The 24,500-nt window shown below is 36.8% G+C and overlaps 1 protein-coding gene across 2 annotated transcripts in view; it reads left to right on the top strand.

The window, feature by feature from the left end:
• Positions 1-24,500, top strand: part of NR2C1 (nuclear receptor subfamily 2, group C, member 1) — a 57,172-nt gene that overhangs the window by 10,823 nt on the left and 21,849 nt on the right. The window contains exons 2-6 of one of the 2 annotated variants that reach the window (XM_009321314.1): positions 6,656-6,731; positions 11,399-11,506; positions 16,422-16,652; positions 19,983-20,064; positions 22,824-23,003. In XM_009321314.1, coding sequence (XP_009319589.1) covers positions 6,678-6,731; positions 11,399-11,506; positions 16,422-16,652; positions 19,983-20,064; positions 22,824-23,003 — 655 coding nt within the window. In that variant the 5' untranslated portion in view covers positions 6,656-6,677. The remainder of the gene's footprint in view (positions 1-6,655; positions 6,732-11,398; positions 11,507-16,421; positions 16,653-19,982; positions 20,065-22,823; positions 23,004-24,500) is intronic. The other variant, XM_009321315.1, reaches the window with a different exon arrangement.

A 24,500-nucleotide genomic window follows, 5' to 3' on the forward strand; every position in this document is an offset into this window, starting at 1 on the left:
ACTGCTGAGCAGCGCTCACACAGAGTCAAGGCCTTTTCTGCTTCTCACCCCACCCCACCAGCGAGTAGGCTGGGGGTGCACAAGAAGTTGGGAGGGGACACAGCTGGGACAGCTGGCCCCAGCTGACCAAAGGGATATTCCATACCATGTGACGTCATGCTCAGTATATAAAGCTGGGGGAAGAAGAAGGAAGGGAGAGGATGTTCGGGGTGATGGCATCTGTCTTCCCAAGTAACCGTTACATGTGATGGAGCCCTGCTTTCCTGGAGATGGCTGAGCACCTGCCTGCCGATGGGAAGCAGTGAATGAATTCCTTGTTTTGCTTTGCTTGCGTGCACGGCTTTTGCTTTACCTATTAAACCGTCTTTATCTCAATCCATGAGTTTTCTCACTTTTACCCTTTCGATTCTCTCCCCCACCACGACACCCCCATCCCACCACGGGGGGAGTGAGGGAGTGACTGTGTGGTGCTTAGTTGCCAGTTGGGGTTAAACAACAGCACTGTTGTAAACACTAATTAAAAAAACTGCTTTCATAGCTCTTTCATAATGTAGCAGTTGTCAGTTGGTACTGATATGTATTATATCTAGGAAAGAACCTAGTTATTATGTTAGTCAAAGATTTTTTTTTTATAATTGTAAAGGTATACTAACAAATTCTGTCTCTTCAATTATGCCACTTAAGTCCCAGAAATTGAATTTTTTATATATATATACACTTACATACGCACACACTTTATGCTATCACAATACTTTCATTGTAATATTTTTCTAGGCAATGGATTTCTGCATATAGGTTACAATAACTGCATGTCAGATGTGGTTTGCTTAATATTTTTGTTGATTACCAACATGGTTTTCAGGGCTGTCTTCTAAGTTATCAAGAGCTAGTGTATACTGTATCTCTACCAGCTTCTCTCCAGAAATTTTCTGTTGCTACTAGTGATGCAGTTGTAGCAAGGAGAACACTGACAGTGTTAACATTTTTATTTAAGTAGTAGTCTGAGCTAAGGAAACAACATGTTAATAGTCCATACAAACTATTAAAAATGTTCTGTCAATTTTACATAGCAACTCTTTATTGTGGTCTGACCACAGTAGTTGCAGATTCTAACTCAAGTGAGTATATCCTTTTTTCCATTGTATGCGTGCCTCACATGCTTATGCTCAGATGATTTGTCTAGCTTTGACAAGCTGATTCTGCATCCATGAATTTCCTTGTGCTTATTCCAGGCAGCGTGAAGAGGTAGGACAGCCTCAACCAATTCTCCAGATTCCTCTTCATCACAAGAGTTCAATCTTGTTTGCATGCTTGAAGTAGTCTGTTCACACAAGTCTAGTTCAAATGGGAAGCAGATGGCTCTTTTAGATAAAGCTTCAAAAATTCACTTCTAATGGTTTATGCCTCTCTCAGAGTTAGTTTCCCTATGGCTGGGGCATCATAGTTGAATACATGTGTATTCCTTCACTGCTTTACTGCAGGGTAAAACATGTTAGTTTAAATCGCTTTCAGTTTTTAAGCTAGCTTGTTTTACTAATACATCTTAGCTGTGAGGGCAGTCGCATCTGGTTTAGGAGAACTAACTAGCAGGTGCAAAGTAATTCCTTAAAGCACACACCTCTTGATTGTGAAGGTTGGTCTTTTTGTTTCCTACTGAGATGACACTGCAGAAGCGTGCCTCTGAGCTGCAGGATGATCTAACTAGCAGCACAGAATGTTTGGATGAGCAACTGAAAAGCTTGTGTTTTGGTTTGAGGTTTCTGTGTCTCAACAGGATTGGGATGTATGGGATTCATACTTCAAGCTCATAGCTGGTGAATTCATGACTATGGTCAAGAATTTATGCAGTTTCAAGATGGGTTACCCTCTTATTTTTTCAATTTTTATTGTTAACTACTTGTAGGTAAAAGAGAATAATTTATTTTTTTCTAAGATGCACTGTCAGGTGTGCAGTGAAGCACTAATGTTAAAAACAGCATTCTTTAAAGCTGTCCTTATGTGGTGGTTGAGACACTCAGTGATGGACACATAAGTGTTTGTTACGCTTTTGCGAGGGATTTTTTTTTCTGAGAGCTGTGCCATTTACAACTCATTCTTTAAAGATTATAGTTGTTGAGAAAAACCTTCTTGAAGGTGCTTTAAATGGAGAGGTGACATTCTTCAAGTTCAGAAATAGCTGGGGTTGAAAACTTGTGAACACAGATTTGTCTTTTTTGGTTCTGAGAATCACATGTCAAAGAAAATCTTTTTGACCAGTAAAATTCTTCTGATTGCGGAAGGACAGGAGCATCACTTGTTTAGGGAATATTAGTCAGGCTTTCAAAGTCCATTGTAATTACATTAGGTTTTTATTTACAATCATCACCTATAAAGCAGTTTGATTCTAAACAGTTTGTCAAAGGATTTGCTTACCACTGCCCTTTGGGTTTTCTTTAATTTTGTTTATTTGGGGGGCATTTAGACTGTATTGCTACAATTGAGTACATCTTGGAGGTTGTGATTGAGTAACACTCTATTCTGTTCCAAATTCCTTCCTACTTTTTTCTCAGCTCTAATTTAGGATTCCTGCAAAAATAACACATCATCAAGACAGGGAATCTCTTTTAGAGAACCTCTTCCACTGCTCTTAAGATTAAAGCAGAATATACTTACATTGCTCCTAACAGCAAGAATAAAGGATGCCTATGGCCAATTCTGAATTTGAGAGAGCTGAGTATTTTTAATATTTTATTAGCACTGTTTGATAACACTGAATTAATAATGTAAAAATACCTGCCTTCTCACATAGCTATTCATCTTGCTCACGAGAGAGATCTTGTTACGGACAGTTGTTAGCACCAATACAGAATTCTGCCATAACCAGTACAAATTCTCCCCATGCTCTTGGTGAGGGTTTGGCGGTATGGCAGAGAACGCAAAGTCCAACATCTCAAAGATGAGACACCATTTAGTTCTGTGTTGGGATTTGAAAAGCTCAATATCTGTTAACTGGAGGGTTAACTACTAAGAGGTTGAAAAGTCTGTGCTGAAGAGTATTTCTACCAGAGAATACAAAGTTTAGCTACAAATAAGCTCGTGTGTGAAACTTTTATAACTGCACTGCTTTCTTCGCATTGTTTTTAAAAGTAGCTTTGACTATTAAGGTTCTCACAATTAGAAAATAATATCCTTCCTAGAAATAGGGGGTGAGGCAAGAAGATAGATCCCCATCAACCTCCTAATTGTACAGTACTTTAGGTTATGGACCAGGAGTCTCTGCTAGGCCACTTCACCATCATAAGTGTTGCCTGTTTTGTCCTGTGGCTGTATGTTGCTTTTTTTCATCCTCTGTTTCTCGTTTCTTCGCCAGGTTCATCTGTAAGATCCAAAAATAAGTGTGTCTAAGCTCCAAGGCTCGTCTCACAACAATTTATAGAGCTGTGGGAAAGTATGGGAGACTTCAGATGGCTTAAGATGATGTAAATTTCTGCTGCTGTGGAAAGGTGTGATCTACAGATCCCCTCCATCACTGGTACAGCAGTAGCATTTGCATGCTGATATAGCAAGTGCAAGTCATTCTTTGGACTGAGAACTAACACGGACAAAAATAAAACTTTGCTGCTGGCTGTGAATAAAACTTTGCTGCACTGGTACAGATGTACCAGTGCTGGCAGCAGGGAGAGAGGTTGGGAGATTCAGGCCAAGAGACAGATTAGGGCTAGCCCTTTCGGTGACAGAACTGTTTTGAATAAGGTAGTAATGACTCGGCAGCATTAAAAAGAAAAGACCTTTCTTATTGGTTGAGACTGTGGACAAAGTATTCGTGGAGGCTTGGAGAAATGAGATCTCTCCATCTTTCATTTACTGAGTTTGGGCCAAAAATATTAGTGTGCTGTTATGTTAATTTAAAGTAATTGTATGCCAGAGAACATTAAAAAGAATCTTTAATTATAATTTTGCAGTGCCACAGGTATGATATTCTTCATGTCTGAGTCAATTTCTGTAAAAGTTATTTTCCAGATTTTGCCTCCTGTGCAAGTTCAGTATTGGACTGCAAGCTTTTACTAGATGAACAGTAAATTAAGCTTTTCTTTTCACTGTACTGTATTGTTCATTTCCATGTGCTGCTGAGTTGGTGCAACACAGCTAGAGCAGTAATAATTAGTATTTGGTATTCTTGTTGGAACATGCTAATTCTGCAGGCCGAAACACTAAGAATTTTAGAAAAGCATAAAATAAAGTTAAAGTAGCTGTAGGCTCTGTTGGTAAATATGACTAAAATTGAGAAGGTCATAATGATACTTCATTATGGGAAGGATTATAGACCTGGCTTTTCTCATGGGAAAATGATACTGATGTAGTCTATTTTCTTTTGGGAAAATAATGTAGAAAGTGCTAGAGACAGTGATTGCAGAATGGAAGATGTTACTGCTGTCTCAAAAGGCTGACATAGGTGAACATGTATTCTCCATAAAATCGCTTTAAACTGCTCAAAATAAGCTTTCTTGTGCATAGCTCTTTAAACTAGATACTCAGTGAAGTAAAACTTTATAATTAGATAATCGTTTATTGTGTCCTTGAAAACATCTGCACAGTAGACCTGTATGGAGGCAGTCCGAAGACTTTGCAAATCAAACTGCTTTCAAAATATTGGGGATTTTTTTCTAATTGCAAGCACCTCTTGTTGTTTCTGTAGCTAAGAAAACAGTGCATTTTTGAGTTGTAGAATATTCCAGGTGGGAAGGGACATCAGGAGGTCTCTAGTCCAAAACCCCACTCAAAGCAGGATCAGCTCTGAGATCAGACTAGAATTTCAGCATTTTACTTAGTTTACTCTTAATTTTTTGCAAAATATCATATGCACAATATTTCTGGTATGTCAAATTGTCACAAAGTAGTAAGATCTTCCTCTGAAATAACTCTTTGCAAAAAGTACATCTTTCTCACCCAAAAGTGTGTGTCTTGCTAAATAGTTCTCTTAATTTGCTTTTAAGATGTTGAACTTTTCTTTTTAGCTTCTTTTTTTTTTTTTTGTAATGACATAGTACTAATTTCTGGCACTGTGTGTGTAAACAATGCAATATATTGTTGCTAGTAAGTATTTTATTTAAGAGAAGAAAACATCTGATAGAATATTTTGGCTGACTTGAAAGTGCTCTTTGAATAGAGGTTGTGCTGCAGCTCACCGCATGCAGAAGTGAGTTAATAGAGTGCCCCTGCAAGGGTGCTGACGTTTATTAGATCTTCTAAGGAGGTAATGCTTTTCAACATAAGCTTCAGTCTCGTACGTTTTATGTGTATGCCTGTCATCTTTTGTCCTAATTTAACTAACAGTGCAGCATGCTGGTGAGTGATTAAGAATTGTCTACAGTGCCCAAGTATTTCTATAGTCTTCCCTTCCACACATCAATCAGGGTTTAGTACACCGCTATGCACACTTCCAAGGCCTGCAGTTCTTGCCCTAGTCAAAAGAGATCGCTCTTTCCAATTATAAGAGCAGAAGGAGCTTCGAAGTGAGTTACTTTTTTGTTTGCATAATTGATTGGGAAAGTTTAGAGATCACTGGGGTAGGAGATAGTTCCTAGAAGTTCCAGCAAAGTTAAGGAGTGAAAACCAACTAGCTATATATACAGCTTTTCTACATACGTAACTACTTACATTAGCATTCTAACTTTTTGTATGGTTACACAGCACCATTCCTGTTTGTGAAATAAATAAATAAATAAATCTTGTCTACTGTATAAAAAATCCTTTATACTGACAACATTTATTCTTATGTTCATACAGGAAAATGTGTGTTGGTATTAAACATCTTTATAGCTTTGCCTGCAATGAGAAGGCTGTATAACCTGAGTACCTTGTATAGTTGAAACAAAGCAAATTTAGTATATAGACAAATCCTTTGGTGTGAGAGTACTGTCTTGGTCCATAGAAGAAGTAGATATGACAGTGTTTTTAATACAGCTTTTGTCAGGAAAATTAAGTGTTTATGGTGCTTCATAATTTGTGTATGTTCCTTTTAAGTACTGCCTAGTGAATATTTGTAAGTCGATACCCAAACAAACAAGGCATAGTCTGAATACTTCATGCTGCATTAATGTAGTAGTGCCTGTTAAATCCTATGAAATTCTTCTTATGAAGATTTGGGCTTCTTACACTGTAACTACCGTATTGATGGCAAAACAGCATCTTTTTTTAAACATCTGTATTTTCTGCCTCCCAAGTAGTGCCTCCTATGAATTACAAAATTGACCTTCAAACACTCCTCTTAATACTAAAAAATCAGTATGAGTTCAGAAGAAGTTAGATTTCCCCCCTTGGTTTGCATTAACAAAATTGGCTCTGTTCTAGTTTTTAAGATGTTAATTATGTCCCTGCTGATGTCATGGTCAGTAATACACTTCTGTTCTCACAGGGAGTTTATTATATTGTTGCTCTTTGGGAAAGCAGGGGGCGGAAATAGTCTCTCTGTGAGTTATTTGAGTAAAAAAATACAGAAGTTTACAAAGAGAAAATAAATTATTACTTTTATAGTATAATCAAACTTTAAATTCTGCAGGGATGTCACCTTCAGACAACTATGAACATACTTTACTTATGTGAACTATATTTTCCCCAAGATATTTTTACTATTGAGGCTATAGATGTTAAGCATCTTCTTTCCTTTCTTTGACAGGAAATTCTGGTGATTAAAGATCATGGCAACCATAGAGGAACTGGCCCATCAAATTATTGAACAACAAATGGGAGAGGTACATTAATTTTGAGTCCTATTTAAGAGACATTGAATAATAAAATGCACAGATGTAAAAACCAAAATCACAAGAGAAAATAATTTTTAGTACACCCAAAGCTTCCGGAGACTCTCCCATGGAAGACTAGAAGAACTTACTGTATGCATTTTAAGGTTATGCTGCAGAGTCTTTTTTGCCAAAGTTTGCCCCACAGAAATGAAGCTAAGGAAAATCTAGCAGTGTTTCCAGTAAGGGACTAGCTGTTCAGCTCTGCTTTTTGAGCCTGTAGTGGTCTTCAGAGAGCCCTCTGGTTGTAGAATTGCTTTGCTCACTTTCAGTTACAAAATTTACAATCAAGAGAGTTGTCAGTACATAGCTTTTACTTTCCAATTAAGCAGTTGCTTCAGTTGTCATTTTTGTTTTCATGAGTAAAGGTTTGCCATGCTCTTCACTGTAAAGTATTTGTTGGTGTTTGGTATAAGGCAAAATGAAGATTGACTCTTGTTTCTGCTAACTTCTGGTTTTCATTTTCTGTAACCTGTGTGCAGAATCTGTGCACTGCAGCCAGAGAACTTCCAGAGATGCACAGATAGTTTGGGAGCGTGGATAAGAGTATACATACTTATCTAGAAGGTTTTATCACAGTATAGTCTATTTAAAATTAGCAGTGCTTTAAATTAGATAGAAGCATCTTATTTATCTTAAATAAATGGTATTTTTTAGCTTGAAGTATCCACTCTTGGTTCTTGTCTAGACATAGGCTTACTTTTCAAGTAACTAGTTCCTCTCAGTCTTGATTTCAAATAGAAAGGTTGGGGGGGTGGGATGGTTAATTCTATTCTGTATAAATTCTTATAGCTTTTATTGTTGTAGCATCTGAGTGTTGCTAAGGCTGTCTCAAAGTACAGAAGTGATTTATGTGATATATGGTGTCTTCTTTCTCTCACTTGTCCTCTTTATAGGTGAGAATGGGGTGTCTAGTGTAGTTTTGTTCTGGTACTATAATTCTTTGTGGAGGTCTAAATAGGGCTGTATTTCCTGTTTGGGGTTTTTTTTGTTTGTTTTGTTTTTGTTTGGTTGGGTTTTTTTTTTGAAAGTACAGTCTAGTCAAAGCTAGCTGAAGTGTACGTTCCACTCAGAAAAGAGGGTGGATGATGTGATGGTGGTGTTTAGCCTCTGTGAGTGTTGTTTCTCAATTTCGTAATGTGATTCCATGAGACACTGAGCTGACAGTATCTCAGTGCCATGGGAGAGGGAAGGTCCTTTTTCTGTTTCTTACCTTGTTTAATTTCCACACTAGCAGCAAGCTAACCCAGCCAAAACAAGTGGAAGATTTTCTGCTGGGTTAGTGCGTTGAGTAGGGTCTGAGAAGGCTCTAATGAGTATCAGAGCCAGCGTAAAGGAGATGGCTGGTAGCCAAAGGAAGGCAGGGAAGAAGATGGAGGGAGTGAGGTGTGACACTGCAGAGAGCTGTTGGCTGTTTCTGTTCACGGTGAAACTGCAGCCTTACAGTTTTCACAGATATCATTCTGTCAGCAGTGTAGGTTAGGATTTGTCCTTTAGACAGGTTTTACTGTGCCTGAGACTGTCACATCTTATTTGGCAGCAGTGCAGCTTAGGCATTCCCCAGTCCTCACTTAGCCACTTACTCTCATGCTATGCTGCTCTTGCTCATATAAGCTCTCTGTGTCATTGTGTGGTGGACAAAACTGGGAAAAAAAATGACGGGATAGTGGAGGAAGGTTTTCTCCCTCCCAGCTGGGGTCAGTTCGCTTATCTGGTACAAGGTGCAGCCCAACCTGGCACACGGTTAGAAGGACTGAAAAGCATCACCCAGGGCGGTGCAAGGTGGGACTCCGTAAGCCAAAATTACTGCCAAAGGTGCATGCCATGCATGAGTGCACTGCCTGAAAGGTGGAGTCAGCAAGGAGAGTGGTCTTACAGGGGCCTTCATGTAATATCTTACATTCCTACTTACCTGTGACCTACCAGCTGTAATTGCTTGGTGGTGTTCCTATTCGATGTAATCGTTGAAAACCATAGTTTAAGGTCTATGGAACTTCAGCAGTATTTTTGCTAGCATTTGTAATTCTCTTCAGTGTTGAAATAGCATTAATTGAATTTACAAGAAAAATTTACATGAGTAGAACATGAAAGGAAAAAGACAGATGTTCCCATTCTGAGGAGAATGGAAAGTGCTCCTCTGTCTCACTGAAATAATGGTCAGAAGTGTTCTGTGACATAGGTTTTGATTTCTTTATAATATTAATTCTTGTTCATGAAGCATTTTAAAACACAAAATTATCACAAACAATTTTATAATGATGTTCCCAAGCATGTGTTTTTGTTAATCTAGGGCTTTTTTGCATAAAAGCAAAACTTAAAAAGAATGTATAGCCTTGCCTATATGGAGCATTGCACCACATTTATCTTTTCTCAAATTCTGCCATCTGCTAATCATCTTTTGCTGAGTGTGAGATAATTCATATTTCTACATCAAGATCCCATTCCTTGATTCATGTAGGGAAGTTGTCTGTCGAGAGCCCGCAGCAATCTTCTTTCTTTAATCTGTGGTTGGGTACACTAAGTATATGGTGGTTTGTTTCCACAGTCCTGCCAGGTAACAGTAACAGAGGAAAGCTACGTATTTGTCAAAACAGAGACTGTCACACACATACAAAATATAATTTTTAACAAGTACTGTGGTTATTCTTATCAGTATTTTTTTAACTGCAATCAAAAAACTGTATTCTGTATAGAAGTAAAACTGTCAAGCTGACATTTTGTGGGGTTGAAGAGCAATTTTACCTTACACAACATGTAGATCATGACATTTTAAGGGAGCAAGCGTAAAACGGTCCTGGAATATGTAGCTTATTTTGCAAAGCAGAGATAAATTCACATAAAACTCCAATTGCCTATAAATCACATGTACATGTCATTTGAAAGGCTGATACAGAACTTTAGTGCTTGAAAGTATCTCTTTCAAACTCTAAATGTTGCTGTATAATGAACTCTTCTTTTTCCTTTACTTAAGCAAAGAAGTGGATGAATTGTTTGAGTATGGAAAGTATTCATGCTCATCAAAAATCGGGTCTTTTTAGAAAGCAGTGTTCGAAAATGGCTTGGGCAGTAGTTTGACAGGCATTTCTTTTGCTGCTGCTGGCAGCTTAAGCGATCACCCCAGCAGCTTAATCCCACCCTCTCATTTGCTCAGATGCATCTGCTTCTGAGCATTGTGGAGATCTGGATTGAAGGTTTGATCTGTGCTAAGAATAGCCTTTGTTTGTCTGTTTGCTGGGCTGATTTTTAACCTGCATCAGTGTCCTATTCCAGATCACTGAATGACTAACCAACCAGTTTTACCTACCAAGCTGAAGGGATAGGAGCAAGTAGGTTATAAGAGCTGAGACTGGTATTAAAAGTAATGCCTTTTCAGGTAAAATTTCAAAACCAGCTTAGGCTGATGGGAGCTTGCATTTCTGCGGTAAGGGGAAGACTTACCCACCGCTCCTTCCCCTTCTCATAACTCACCTCCAGCTGCATGTTCTTGCCTGCTTTCTTCTGCTGGTACTAGCATTTACATGGTGGTGTGGTTACAAAATCAGGAAGCTGATCCAGGAGGAACGACAAAGCTTTCAACCTGTTATGAAACTACACCTTTACTGTGATGTAGATATATATTCTATACATTAATTCTTGGGGGGGGGGGACAGGATGGGACGACAGTTGAAGAGGAGCATTTTTATAATGGTGTAAATATTGGGAATTATTATTAATTCAGAATTGCAGGATGTTCCAGAGTTTTTGAACTGCAAAATGTTTGGGGAGTTACTCGGGAATTTAAGACAAAAATTTCAATTTGAATGTATCTGTAAACTCTGTGAAGACAAACTTCCTTTGCACTACAAAAAGTCTGGCCTTTCTGATCAAGCCTCTGCAAATAGCAGCTGTACTTCTTAATTTTTATTGAGAAATAATGTAATGAATAATACCTTCCCCCATATAACTTTAGCTATAGCATGTGAAGAATTTTTAAAATACTGGTAATCGTTAAAGCACTTCCACAAATTGTGTCTGAGAGCATTCACACAGAGATTTAAATTTGTTTTAAGTTACACTGCTTGCCAACTTCATGCATTTCATTAATTTTCTCTAACTTTCTTGATAGTTCCCCAGTATAAATTCTGTTGTTCTGGTTTTGCTGCTTTAACAGAAAAACAGAACAGAAAAGGTCAGTTGCTGTGTTTCCACACCAAAAATTCTTTTGTCACTTTAAGTAAGCCATTAAGGTAAAAATATTCTCATGTAAATGTAGCACAACTATGATGAAAGGTATTGTGTCTCATGAACATCAACAGTAATAAATGTTCAGTCTGATTGACTTACATGGACTAGTCAACAATGAATTGTTTTACTTACCATGTTTCTAAATTTCAAATTGGAAGGTATTTCAAAATGGACTTAAAACAGTGAAACAGAATTTTCTAACTAGCAAAATTAAGCTATTAAATTAGATTGCAAGCATTTGCATTCCTTATACAGTAAGTGTCAGACTTCCCATAGCCTTGTGCAGAGAAATCAGAAGTTGGTGAAACCTTAAAGTTTCATCCGTTAAGGTAGTGTATCCATCCTTAAGGTAGTATATCTATTGTCAATCCATTACATTTGTTTCTTCTTTCTAGATTACCCATTCCCAGGGAGCTGTTACACAAACACTAATGGATGGGACAGCACAACGAATACAGATTGTCCCTGCAGATTCAGGCCTCTCTTTACCACAACGTATACAGGTATGCTTCATCTGATACATTTTAAAAGCAGAGATGAACTATTTATTTCTGCCATTTTTCACATATGGTTCTTTTTTATTTGCATCATATTATTTGCTTGAATGTAAATATTCAGCCCTGGGTGGCAGAGACCATTTCTATATAAACAGGAATAAAACATCATTCCGATGCTTCCCTTTTTTTTCTTTTTTTTCTCCTAAGAATTTTAAGATTACAAAAAATTATAACCACTGAGCAGAAAAAGACTTTTCCCAATACTGTAATGATACTGCTCTTTAAAAGCTGAATAATTTTTAGATTTGGTAATTCAACTGAGTTGTTGGAACATTTCTACATTTTGGAGCAGGGAGGGAGGGAAATACTGCATTGTATTATTGGTACAAGTCATGAAAAAGTGCAAGGCAACCTAATGTCTGAGAATAATACTGGTTTTTGGTTGTCCCAACCAATGTTATATGTCCTGGTATGCTAATTCATAGCCTGGCCACGTAATGATCTCCAGTTCAAGTGAGGGTATGAAGTTTTTGGCAACATAGGTAGTTAAATCAACATAAATATGTGTATATGGAGATTAGGAGGATTTGGGGAATGGAATTTTATATTTTATCCCTTAAAAGTCAGTGCAAGTCCTTGCAAACATTTTATTTTTAAATTTCATCCTAGAGAAAAACATCAACTGCAGAATGAATTTTAAAAATATTCCGAGATATATGTTGTTGCATACAAAAGCACTCATTTAAACGAGCCAGCTGCTAGTATAATCTTGGCTGCTTTTTCTTTTGCTGGCTTCACTCTTCAATATTTTTCACTGTTTTTTTCCTGTGTCGGTGCATTGCATTCAAGCTTTCAACCTTCCAAGACTCTTCACAACCACCCCCCATACATGGTCTTTTTTTTTGTTTTCTCACCCCCTACCTGTGCTCTAGTCATAGTACCAGTCTTACCTATCCAGTAGATCTTTATTCTTTTAGCTACTTACACTCCTGTTCTACACTTTGTGTACCGCTGTACCTTTTATTAACTAATTCATGTTAATCAATTAGCCACCATCTCTTTATCCTCTGTTTTCATTGTCAATACCTGTATGCTATAATGTCCCTGTAGTGTGAAGCCATTTAATGTAATTTCAGCATCAGGGTCTGAATGTGGGATGATGACATATAAACCCATGAGCCTTTATTGTTGAACAGCAGGACAGTTCTGTTAGTTCAGAGCCAGTGGCAGACTTCTAACCCTTCTGTGTCAGCTTTTTTGTTGGGGGGAGAACTACTTTTGATTAGGCACTGTAATTACTGCAAGCATGATGAACGTAGAAGAATTGTCTTTCTAGGGACAGAGACCTTTATATAGTTTTTCATTGCCTCATGTAGCTGGAAGATCGCTTGTTTCTAAACCAGATACTTTGTCTGTCTTTTTTCACCACACTCATTGATTCTTGCTTCAAAACGGATGGTAAAGTGCTTTGGGGCAGTGGTTGTCTCTTGGTATGTGTGGAACAACACTCAGTCGAATGGCATCCTTCCTGCAACAGGCATCTACAAACATGTCACCAATATCAATAATAATAAATTAGATATGAGATAGAACTTAGTAATGAAAACTTTACTCAAAGCAGAATTTATGTGAAGAGTAAAGTAGTTTGTAGGAACAAATACATCTCAGTGAAATGTTCAAAATGTTAAATTTATTCATTTCGAGTTTATATTGTCAATCAATATTTTTTCCTTTATTTTATTATTGTTAAATGCACATAAATAATTATGTGAGATCTTGAAACACAAAATCCTCGGTAGAATGTTCTTTAAAACACGTTTCATTAGTCACCCTTTTTAAGGAATGCTAACATTTCTCTAGGATAAAAGTTGAATGTCACATTTGTTGTTAAACAAACATTTCTGTTCAAAACCGGCTCTGTTATAAACAGGTGGATTAGTCCTCTGTGTTTAGACACTTTTTTTTTATTTTTTCCTAAAATAGCAATACAGAATTCTTGAGGTATTTTATTTATTGAAATGATGTTCAAATGGAAGTCAAAATTTGTTAACGGACAAGGCTTAAAAGCAATAAAGGAAAATACTATCCTCCATTATCATCAGGGTGCTTAAACAAAATACATAGGGCAAGTGTATTTTTTAAGCAGACAATCCTGAATTAATATATTCCTGTTTTATAACATTATCCCTTTAGCGATATTGAGTTTCAGATTATTAAGAAACATAATGTTGTCACTGAGCCCTGATGGATTCCCTTGAGAAGATAAGTGGTTTTCTTTTTCCCTGTGATTATTTTTTTCTCCTATCTCAACATGTAGGTACTGCAAGTTGTTACACTTTGGTCAACTGCTCCACTTTTCAGAGTCCCATTGCAATTTAGGTGGAGTTCTTGCAGGTGTATGGCCGTAAGAGGTCAGGTGCAGGCAGACTGTGCTTAATTGTTTAAACTGCTTTCTCTTATGCCTCTGTCAGTTGTCAAATGCTTGACAGCTGCAGAAACCATTTGTGCAGATTGAATAGCTTTGTATGGATATTAACGTAACACTATACCTACTATACCACGTAGTGAAAACCACATGGGCATCCACCTAGAATTGCAGGAAGCCATTTGAAGAACTGGGACACTATTTGTCAAATAGGAGGTGAAGTGAATTATTGAGTGAAGTAGCAATGGTACTTCTGCCTACTGTCCTGCCATATTTATCTACAAATACATACCTTTTTTAAATTACGGAGCTGGACTACAACAGGAAAAAAGATAATTTAGCATATATATCAAAAAAATAATTTCAACTTTAGTTCAAATTTGTATCTTCACTGTTTGGGACATGCTGGTTTTTGAGTTAGTTTTATACTATACTTTGTATAAACCTAACTAGATCAAGTATATGCCTTTTTTGATGTATACATAGTTGCACTATTAAGTTTTGATAGGGAGACAGATTTTAGATAAGAGTGTCTTTCAAAGAGCGAGTCTGGAAATTCAAGGAACAGCACAATATTCTGTGTTTGGCTTTTGTACGTGTATGCACCCTGTTGAGGGTAACGTGCATTGGATTTCTTCTAATCTCAATAAAGTAGATGTGGAGAGAAGGGGAAGGGAACATCAGCCACTTGGAAAATAGCCAAAGATGACACAAGAGAAATAAAGATTGTAAATGAAAAAAAACGGAATGGAAGGAGAAAGTTAAGCAAAGAAGGGAATTAAAAGGGCAAGGAAGTTTGCCTTCTAAAGAATATGGAACCAACATAAAGGAATTGAAAGGAGAAATAAGGGACTGCTGTAGTCATTTGTGATCCCGGACATGTGGATATCTGAGAAAACTGAATGGAAAACCGTGTATTAATCATGTTGATAACTATTGTGGGGGTTTTGCATTGTCTTCACACCCTACACCCCAAATCTCATGATAATTTTCGTTCTTTTCTTATGTCTTTAGCGTCTGGAATTTTATCATCTTACCCGGACTTCTCTCTTAAATAAGCTTTTAATTGTGTTTTGCAGAGAAAAAAATTGAAATTTGATCCATTAAAATGTTAGTAGCAAAAGGCCACCTGAAGGAAACACATTCCTTTTGTATATTTTGAAACTCATAATTTCTGAGTATTTGAAAGTGGCAATATTGATTTATAACTGCTGAAATTAGATACTAATTTATATCTCTCACTGCTTATCTTTTTAAAATGTAAGCTACACACAGGTTTTTGAAACAAATTTAAGTATATTGAACATTTAGAGAAAGTAATAAGCTTAGTTGTGAAGGTGCAGTAGCAAAGTTGATAAAGACTGGTGTGAAATTATGCCTCATTCAGTTTCTTTGCGGCCCTGTTCTCCACGTAGAAAATACAATTAATATTGGTGCTCTAATTGCATGAAACTAGTTATGATAAGTGTTAGACCATGAAATAAATAATTTCATCAGTAATAAGGACCATATAAATGTTAGGGATGGATAGATGGACATAAATGTTTGGTTATTATTGATCTGTAATTCAAAAATAGTTTGCAGGAAACAGTCTTTTTAGGATGATTCTCCTTAGTCTCCAGAATAAACCAGGCAGTTTTCCATATAGGCATTTTGATGGAGAAAGGCAGGAAGTGACTAAAAGTGAGATTTATAATGGAAGATATATGTAATCTTGATTATTTTCTCTGAGGATTATAATCTTCTGACAAAGTTGGCAAAAAATGGAGTTTAGTGGAGGATTATTTAATAAAGTTCTGCTGTATTTGTGCTTAAAAATGGGGATAAAATGGAAAAACAGTCTGTAGGTCTGTTCTTGATTATGAAATGTATCATGAAAATAAGTTTTTCCTTAAGAAAAAAAGGCAGGGAGAGAGATTCTGTTTTACTTATTTTATTTAGGCATATATATGTAAAAAAAAGCCCCCCCCCCAAATGAAGCCTAAAATGTATATACAGGTGCAACAAGATTATTGCTTTTCTTGCTGTTTGATGCTTACTTTTTTCACTTGGAAGTCTACATGTGTGTTTTTAAGAAGTTTTTTGTTAAGCAGCCAAACCTGGGAGGTGCTAAGCAGTTCACGTGGTATACAGTGAATTCCAGAGTTAAGATTTCTCATAACCTGACAGGTCCTAGGGCTGAGCTACAGACATGCCTCGAATTCTGGATGCTAGAATTGTCAAGGGTTTCAGTAGTGTTGTAAAAGCACGGGCCAATTGTAAAACTTGAGTATGAACTCGGGTTTTGACTTCGAACACCCTCGATTGAAATGTGTTTCAAATACAGTGAAAATCCAAGGTTTTGCCTGAGTTTACTTCACTCTTGTGTGACAGAGGGGAAGACGATCCTGCTTCACAAATGTCAAAGGCAAAATTCCCGTTTTCTTCGAGTGCCCGGATCGGGCCCCAAAGGTGAACTTAAATTACCATAACAATTTGAGATAAATGTATTATTAGATTGTCACAGATCAGCAGACGGGCCAGAAGATTCAGATTGTTACAGCACTTGATCAGAGCTCAGCAGGCAAGCAGTTCATCTTAACAAATCATGATGGCTCTACCCCAAGCAAGGTGATCCTTGCCAGACAAGATTCCACTCCAGGAAAAGTTATCCTAGCAACTCCAGATGCTGCAGGTGTCAACCAACTGTTTTTTGCATCCCCTGATATATCTGCACAACACATCCAGGTAGATAATCCACTTTATTTCATAATTTTCGTTCAAATGGGATAAGAAGAGATGTTTTATTTCCAAATATGTCTGTCTGGGTTCTCCTTTCTTGAGGTTTTTTTTTAATGGTATACTTTTCCTTGCACTAGGACTCAGCATGAATACTTAGAAATTATGAAGAAAACTTTTTTTTTTGTAAACTTATTGCTTTTAAAATTTGTACCCTGGCTCATGACATTAGAAAGAATACTGTTATTTTTATTGTCATTTCCAGCTCCTGCCATACCAACAGTCCTTCCTTATTTCTGCTTCATTGACTCTCCATCTGTTTTCATGTATTGTTGAAAACATACTCCTTTCTCCACTGTCTTTATCACTTAACATTTCCTTCTGCTTGTTTTCTTTTTCGCACACTGTTGTAACTACTGTTGAGCTGTGTGAATTGTACTCCAAGGTAGCTTCTCAAAGAGGCTGTTTAGTAGGGAAATACAGTACTCAGTGGGGGTGGGAAAATAACACTAAAGATTTTGGGTTTACTAATGTGAGATTGTAACTAGTCGGGGTTTTAACTCCCTAAACTGGTCCCCAGTGCACCTTACTCCCATGCACGCTGTATGTGCCGCTTCCTTAGTCCTCACCCTCCACCTTCCAAGCTTTCTGCCCCATATCCTCACCTGGCAAGGATGGGATGGTACTGATGTGAAGAACGTGAAGAACACGCACAGAAGATATGGGAGATGTGAGCTCCTTCAGCCTGAAGTGGGAGATTACTGTACTCCAGCTAAAGCGTAGTTACTGCATATTGTTTACCCATGTACATTTATGCTGCTGTTAAAATACATCAGTCTGGTAGGCCAGGCAACATTAGGATAGCTACAGTCCATTTAGTCCAGTATCTTACACTTAAACAATGGCCAGAAACAGTTGCTTAAGGAAAAATATTAAGAACTGGACAAGTAAATAATGATCCTTCTGAGCATATCCTTTCACTTCCATTAGCTGATGATTTAGAGCAACCTCCTGATTTGGAGATTGCAGTGAGACCATCATATCTGACAGCTGCCACTAAAGTTTAACAACCTTTTCTGTTATTTATATAGACCATGTATGTTTTGGTCTGTATAATATCCTATAATATAATTGTATGTTGTGCAAATAATACTTTAGTTGATTTGATCTTCTGAGAGAAGTATTTAATTAGGTGTCTCTTGCACTATAAGAAATGGCTATAAAGGATCCTATTGTTTTTATAAATCACTATTATATCCTCTTTCAAGTAATCTCTTTTCAACTGAGGACCCCTGATCTTTTTAGTTTGTGCTCTTCTGGGAGCCAGTCCACTACTCTGATTCGCTACCCACATGTTGTGTAAGCTTGAAACATATCTCTCTATTGTATATTACTTTTTTTTTTTTAAGCTCACAGATCTTTGCAAATGGACATCCAAGGTCCTTGCTCCAAAGAATTTGATTGCCATGAATACGGGAGCAGTAGCAAAAGCCTATCCTATTGAGAGGCATTGTTCAGTGGTATCATACACTTCGTATTTTAGGTAAACCTCAACAAGAGTATAAACCAGTGGAATATGATTTGAAGTAATCCATGTAAAAAATTATTTTCAAAGACAACTTAAGAGATGAGAAGTGTGCCACACTGGTTTAAAAAGCAAAATTCAGGAATAGAGGAAATCTGGACAAAAAATTGAAAGCTCTAGTTCTGATTGTACAGTTCGGGCAAAATAGGTTGGTTTGAGAGGCAACAGAGTATTCTGTCACTTTAGTTAGATTGTTCTATTGTCAGCTAGTATGTATGGGTAGAGATTTCTTTTTTCCACTTAAAGTTCGTGAAATACAGAGTACCATTCATTTGTTGTTCAACTGCATCCTCTTTGGGATCTTTCATATTTTCTCCCCTAAATGATCTTTTCATCTGCAGTTTCACCTTTTCTGTTGTTCTTCTGTAGCCTTCACTTGAAATGCCCATTCATTTGCTCTGCAAAAAACCTCTCCTTTATTGCATCTTATCTTTACATTGACTCATTTGGCAAGGCCCTTTCTCCCATCATCTATTCTACCTTCAGTGCCTCCTCTTCATCTTAATAATCAATTTTTATTCTTCATTTGTGTAATGATATTAAGAGACTGGAAAGACATGATGTTAATAATGGAAACTAGGAAGGAACAAAAGCTTAATATTCTTTTAACTCATCAATATTATTTTTCTTAAAAAGATGTTACATTAAAAGAAAACTTAATAGATGAATCTCTGAGACAGTATTGTTAACAAAGGCTAACTAGAAAGAAGTATGCTTGTTAAACATTCCCATATATATCATCTGTTCTATCTTCCAAACTTTCTAAAAAAAAGTGATTTCTTAATTTTCTCTATAGAAGATAGGGTACTTTCTCCTTCGGTAAGTTATCTTTCTTTTTATCAGAGGACCTGTTTTGAATATGCAAAGCAAGAATGAGAGAGTCTGGCTTCCCATTAAGGCACAGTAGAAGTTAGAAACCCTTAAAACTTCTAAACTATAATCTCTTAAATGGGAAGAACATTTTTTTCTTTTCTGCTTTACATAATTGTCAAGATGTTTGGTTGTTACTCGTGATATATGTGTTCCTTTCTTAAATTGAGTTTTTGCTGTGCTTTATTTGTGTCGCAGTGGGATAGAGTTTTGAAAGATCAAATGGAAGGCTATAGTGCCTACCCTGTAGTGCTGGGGTTCTAATATTATGTGCTTAATAAAGCTTTACAGGTACCAGAGATAAATGAGTGGGACAAGACAAGAATACTGTAATAATGTCAAACTGTTACTGAAAGCCAAACTATATACCACTTGATAGTTAATGATAGTGTCCAGAGTACCTTTTCTGTTGGTCCACCATTTATATGTATTATTAAAAAAGGAGTTATTAACCTGAATGTAGATATAGTAGCCTTTACAAGGGATTTTTTTGTTCCATCTGTTTGATGCTTCAGTCTCTCTTGTACTATGAACAAGTCATTAGGATATAAATACAAAATTGAACAAAAGGTAAGAGTATGCAGATGCTAAATGTATTTCAAAATGTCAGTCCATTTTGCAGAAGTAGTATTTAGATAAATGTAATCTTTAATTCTTTTCAGAAGTATTACAAGTAAAACTTTTGTTCCATCCTGAAAAGGAGCACAGTGGCATGGCAGGTAGCTCCTTTGTGTCGATGAAGACTATGAAATGTAGTCAAGAAAACCTTATACTTTGTAGATTTGGTCCCCTATCTTAGAGAAAAACCACAAGCATGAGATATATTTTAATCTTTCTTGATGGTAAGAAAAAGAAACATGAAATTCTTTCACACTTTTTTCCAGATTTTAACAGACAACTCCCCCAATGAACAGGGCCTAAATAAAGTGTTTGATCTGTGTGTTGTATGTGGAGACAAGGCATCAGGTATTTACTTTTTTCTTTTTTTTTTAAGGTGGTACAATTTTATAAAAGCAGTCTAAAATTCTTCTGAAGCTATATAACAGTTTGCATGCATGTACATATATATTTATACATGCACAAACAGAAAGGATACACTACTCTTTCAGTGGAGAATTACACTAAGTGGTACTCTGGTGTCCATGGGTGGGATTTATTGTTGTTTTACATCATAAATTTAATGTTTTCTACCAGATAATTTTCGCCTTTTTTTCTTAGGCTGATGCATTTTATTTTCTATTATAAAAATTTGTCTGATAAAATTACTTAAGCAACAATGTTGAGAGTGTTTTCTTCCTTAAAATAAGGTCATGTGGTGAACTTTGTTATTGTTGACAAGTTCTCTTAAAATATATGAGAAACCTGTTCATTATTTTAAATATGAAACCAGTAGGCAAGGAAGACTTTGCAAGTATATGAAAAAATGCTAATATGAGATTTATGCAGGATAGTTGGTTATTCGAAGAACCATTATTAAAATTGTAAAAATGCATTATAATTCCAGTAAAAAATAAGCTTAAGAACGGCATAGTCATATATTGCCAAAGTAGAGTGCTAAGGTAAGAAAAGAAAAATGTTTCATGCACAAAATTTTGTGTAATGATATTAAGAGACTGGAAAGACATATAGTGGGAGCAGTGCACTGGAGAGCTCTGCCTCCCACATTCCCTTTGCATGTGCGCCTACCGTCAGGTGTTCCAGATCTGTCAGAGTTGGAATTACTGAGAGGATGTCTTGTCTTTTTTATTTAAAAAGAGAGAGAGAGAGAACTACAAGGGCTGTTCCTCAGCATGGTTTAGCTGAAAGCTCCTTTTTCTTTGCACTTTCTTTGTTACAGAAGATAATGGGGTGTAAGAGAGGTGAGACATTTAACTTTGCTCTTTACTTACTTAGGTAAAATTAATCTAAGTAGGGAAATGGTTGGTCCGTTAGAAGATTCTTATTGTTTGTCAGTGAAGTCTGTATGATGGACCTCCAGTAATATCAAAATATGACAGCTGCAGTTAAATGCTCCTTTTGGGAAGTGACGGGAATAAAGTGTATAAAAATGGGGGGCCAGGGGGAAGAAGTAATTAATGTTAGGATATCATCATGAGAAGTAGTAGAATGGGGAGCAAACTTCCTAGAAAATAAAACCAATTAAAATTTTTCTACTGCAGCAAAGTTTAGCATTAAAAATACGGTTCCTAGAGCTCTAAATACACATCAGACTTCACCCATCTCAAAGGAAATTTCTGCCAAACATAAGGCAAAGATCTGGTTGGTCTGCTCTAGTTGGCTCCTAATGTTGACTCCTCTGGCTCCCCGGTGGAGGGCTGGAGTATTCCTTGAGAGGCTGGAGATCCCAGGAGCTAGTCCTCCTGTCCTGGCCCAGGGATATCGAGCAGTGGTAGTGAATCTGGGGAGAGTGCCATGTTTCCCTGAACAGCTGCAGGTTCTGGGGAGCCTCCCGTGTGACAAGCAGTGTCGTGCAAACTGCTTTGCAGACACCTCCAAGCTGGAGTCCAAGAAGCTACATCAAAGAGCAGGTGAAGCAGCAGCTCCGGCGCTTTGCAGGGTGGATATTAAGTATTCACAATGCAGCTGCTGTTAAAATGTTTCACTTAGTGATGTTCTTTTAATATATATGATGCTTTATAAATTTCACATTTTAATAGTGTGGTAATATGGGTGTGATAAAGGAATCTAGAAAACCTACCAGAATTTCTAGGAGCTTCAGGCAGACGAGATTGACGTATCTAAAAAAAAGTTTGAGAGGAGCGAGGAAAGAATCTAAAAATATATTTTCCCTCAAATTAGTTCATATTTGAGATTTATTTCTGTAATGTGCCCTACTTAGTTCAAAGAGCAGCCTTAGTACATCTGCAGTATGTACTTTGAGTGTTTGTCAGTGATCTTCAGTTTTAGAAATGTTTTTTTCTTCAGGATCACAGAATTAAAATTGTCGGAATTGCCAAGCGTACCTTAATCAAAACCAGTACTTTTTAGTAATATTTGCGTTTGGTGCTATAGCAGAATCAAAACAATTTACTTCTGAAAAATAACTTTTAAACTTGACTTTTTTCTGTAGTATATCCTAGAAATTTTTATATGTTAGTATTATATATTAGAAAATCCACAGAAGAACTGATTTTTTTAAAACATTATTTAGCTATTTTAGATTATTCTTTCATTGAAGTTTTACTGAAAGAACTAAGGATGTACCATTACCCTGTTAGGAAAATGAAAGGTGAAATTAAAGCTTTGAAGTGATTACCTACTGCTGTCAAATGCCATGTTTGAGCTTTCCATGATTCCATTAGATTTAATGCATACAATTTCGACAGCTGAATTTGTAATGAGCAACAAGGCTTGACTGTAGGGACGTTTTAAAAAAGTTGCTAAAGAATGTATAAATTAAAAGAGTTTCTTCTCTGTTCTTGCTAACCTATTTTCTTAGGTTTTTTGAACACTGCTGTGAACAGATTCAGCAAGAATTTAATAAGCAACTTGCCTATTTGTAAAATCTCTCCTATTTAAGTGCTTTGAACTAGAAAAACGATTCACTTGCTTTTTTACGTTGTTTTATAGCCACGATATAATTTAGGATCTGTAACCTATGGGGGAAAAAAGTGTTGTTTTTCTGGGTAAAATAGCAAATACTTTGTTTTTAATAAATATAAACTCTAAAAAAATTTTATTACACTGTAAAATTAATGTCGTGATTTATGTTGTTCTGTAACTAGGGCGTCACTATGGAGCAGTAACTTGTGAGGGATGCAAAGGATTCTTTAAAAGGAGTATACGGAAGAATTTAGTTTATTCCTGCCGAGGAACAAAAGACTGTGTCATTAACAAACACCACCGGAATCGATGTCAGTACTGTAGGCTGCAGAGATGCATCGCATTTGGGATGAAACAAGATTGTAAGTCTGAATAAGTGTAAATTATTTTAGCTGGCAGCTAGCTATGTTAAAGTTTGTGCTACAAAAGATATGCTTTGTATTAATAAAAATTGTTATCTTGATTTTATATTTTTAAATCATTGTATCTTTTTCCTTTAAAGAACTGTGCAAGTTTGGTGTATCAGAAGTCTGAAATGTTTTCAAGCATACATATTGCTTGACAAACTTAATAAGCACATTGCATGTGGTAAAAGTGAATGAATTATTATTCCTAGGTGGCAAATGTCAAGCATGTCTCCATCTTTGGTTTTTACATATGCAGTTCAATTTTTCTATGCGTAAATTAAGCTACTGAACGTTTCGAATCCTTCTACCTTCTTTTCACTTTTTCCACAACTGAGATTACTGGCAATTGTTGTTCACTTCTCACAAAGCTCTGCAGAGACAGCTATTCACAAGGCAGAGATCCACAGTAATCTAGAGTTCAGTTCTTACCGATTCCTGCAGATTTAAAGTTCCTTTTTAGATTTCCATACATTGGATGTAGTGATATTGCAATACTGCAGCAGTATCAGAATACTAAATACTCAGAAAATCAAGCAATACACGAATTCTTCAGCCCCAATACTGCCACGCTGTTGCTATATGCACAGTATTAGTCTTGTGCTCTGCTCTCTGCCATCCAGCTCTATTTTGCTGACTCTCTTGAACCTCTGTGGACATTCTCCTCCTTGCAGCCCTGCTTCCGTCAGCAGAAACCAGTAACACTTTTCCAGCACCGAGGAAATTAATTCAGAAAGGGAGGAAAAGCTGAGCCGGTGAAAGTGGATCTTTACCCTCTAGTTCAGCTGGCAGTACTTTGCCCCTCCACAGAAGACTTTTCAAGCAGAACAAAATCGCTGGGGTTGGGGGTTAGAAGGCAGGAAAAGGATCTCTGGGTCATGGGGGAATACTGAGCAGAGGAGAGGATTGTTTTGGGATAAGAAGTCTCATTCCTCAGTGGAGTGGGGAGAGGAAAGAAAACTCAGCACCACCTTCTACTGTAGCTCCCTCAGTGGGGTTATTTGTCACTTGAAGAAGTCTTGGCCCTTTCTCAGCAAACTCAGATCCAGCTAGCGAGCACGGGGTTAGCAAAGGAAGGTAAAAAACTTTTGCCTCCATCTCCCACCCTTTCAAAGCACTGTTCATGGGTTACGGGCTAGCTGTAATGGCATTGTCAATACTTGATATTTTGACATTTGGTTTTATGATACTTAACAATGTAAAAATTCGAATAGCATCACAGTCTGCTACTAACTTGAAAGCTTTTTAATTTTTTTCTTTATTTACACATTTTCCAAAACTGCATAATTGAAGAAAAAAATAGTTAATTTTTTTCCTATTTGCCTTTGTGTTTTAAAATTATGAACATTCAGGATTCTCTTAGGCTTAAACAGTTTCTATGTGCAGTACAATATTAAAGAGGCTCTGCTAGCCTGTAGCCAGTGCTTATCAGACTGGTGAATTGATGCGTATTTT

Source organism: Pygoscelis adeliae, unplaced genomic scaffold (assembly GCF_000699105.1).
Source record: "Pygoscelis adeliae isolate BGI_AS28 unplaced genomic scaffold, ASM69910v1 Scaffold232, whole genome shotgun sequence".
In the NCBI taxonomy this organism is placed as follows: domain Eukaryota; kingdom Metazoa; phylum Chordata; class Aves; order Sphenisciformes; family Spheniscidae; genus Pygoscelis; species Pygoscelis adeliae.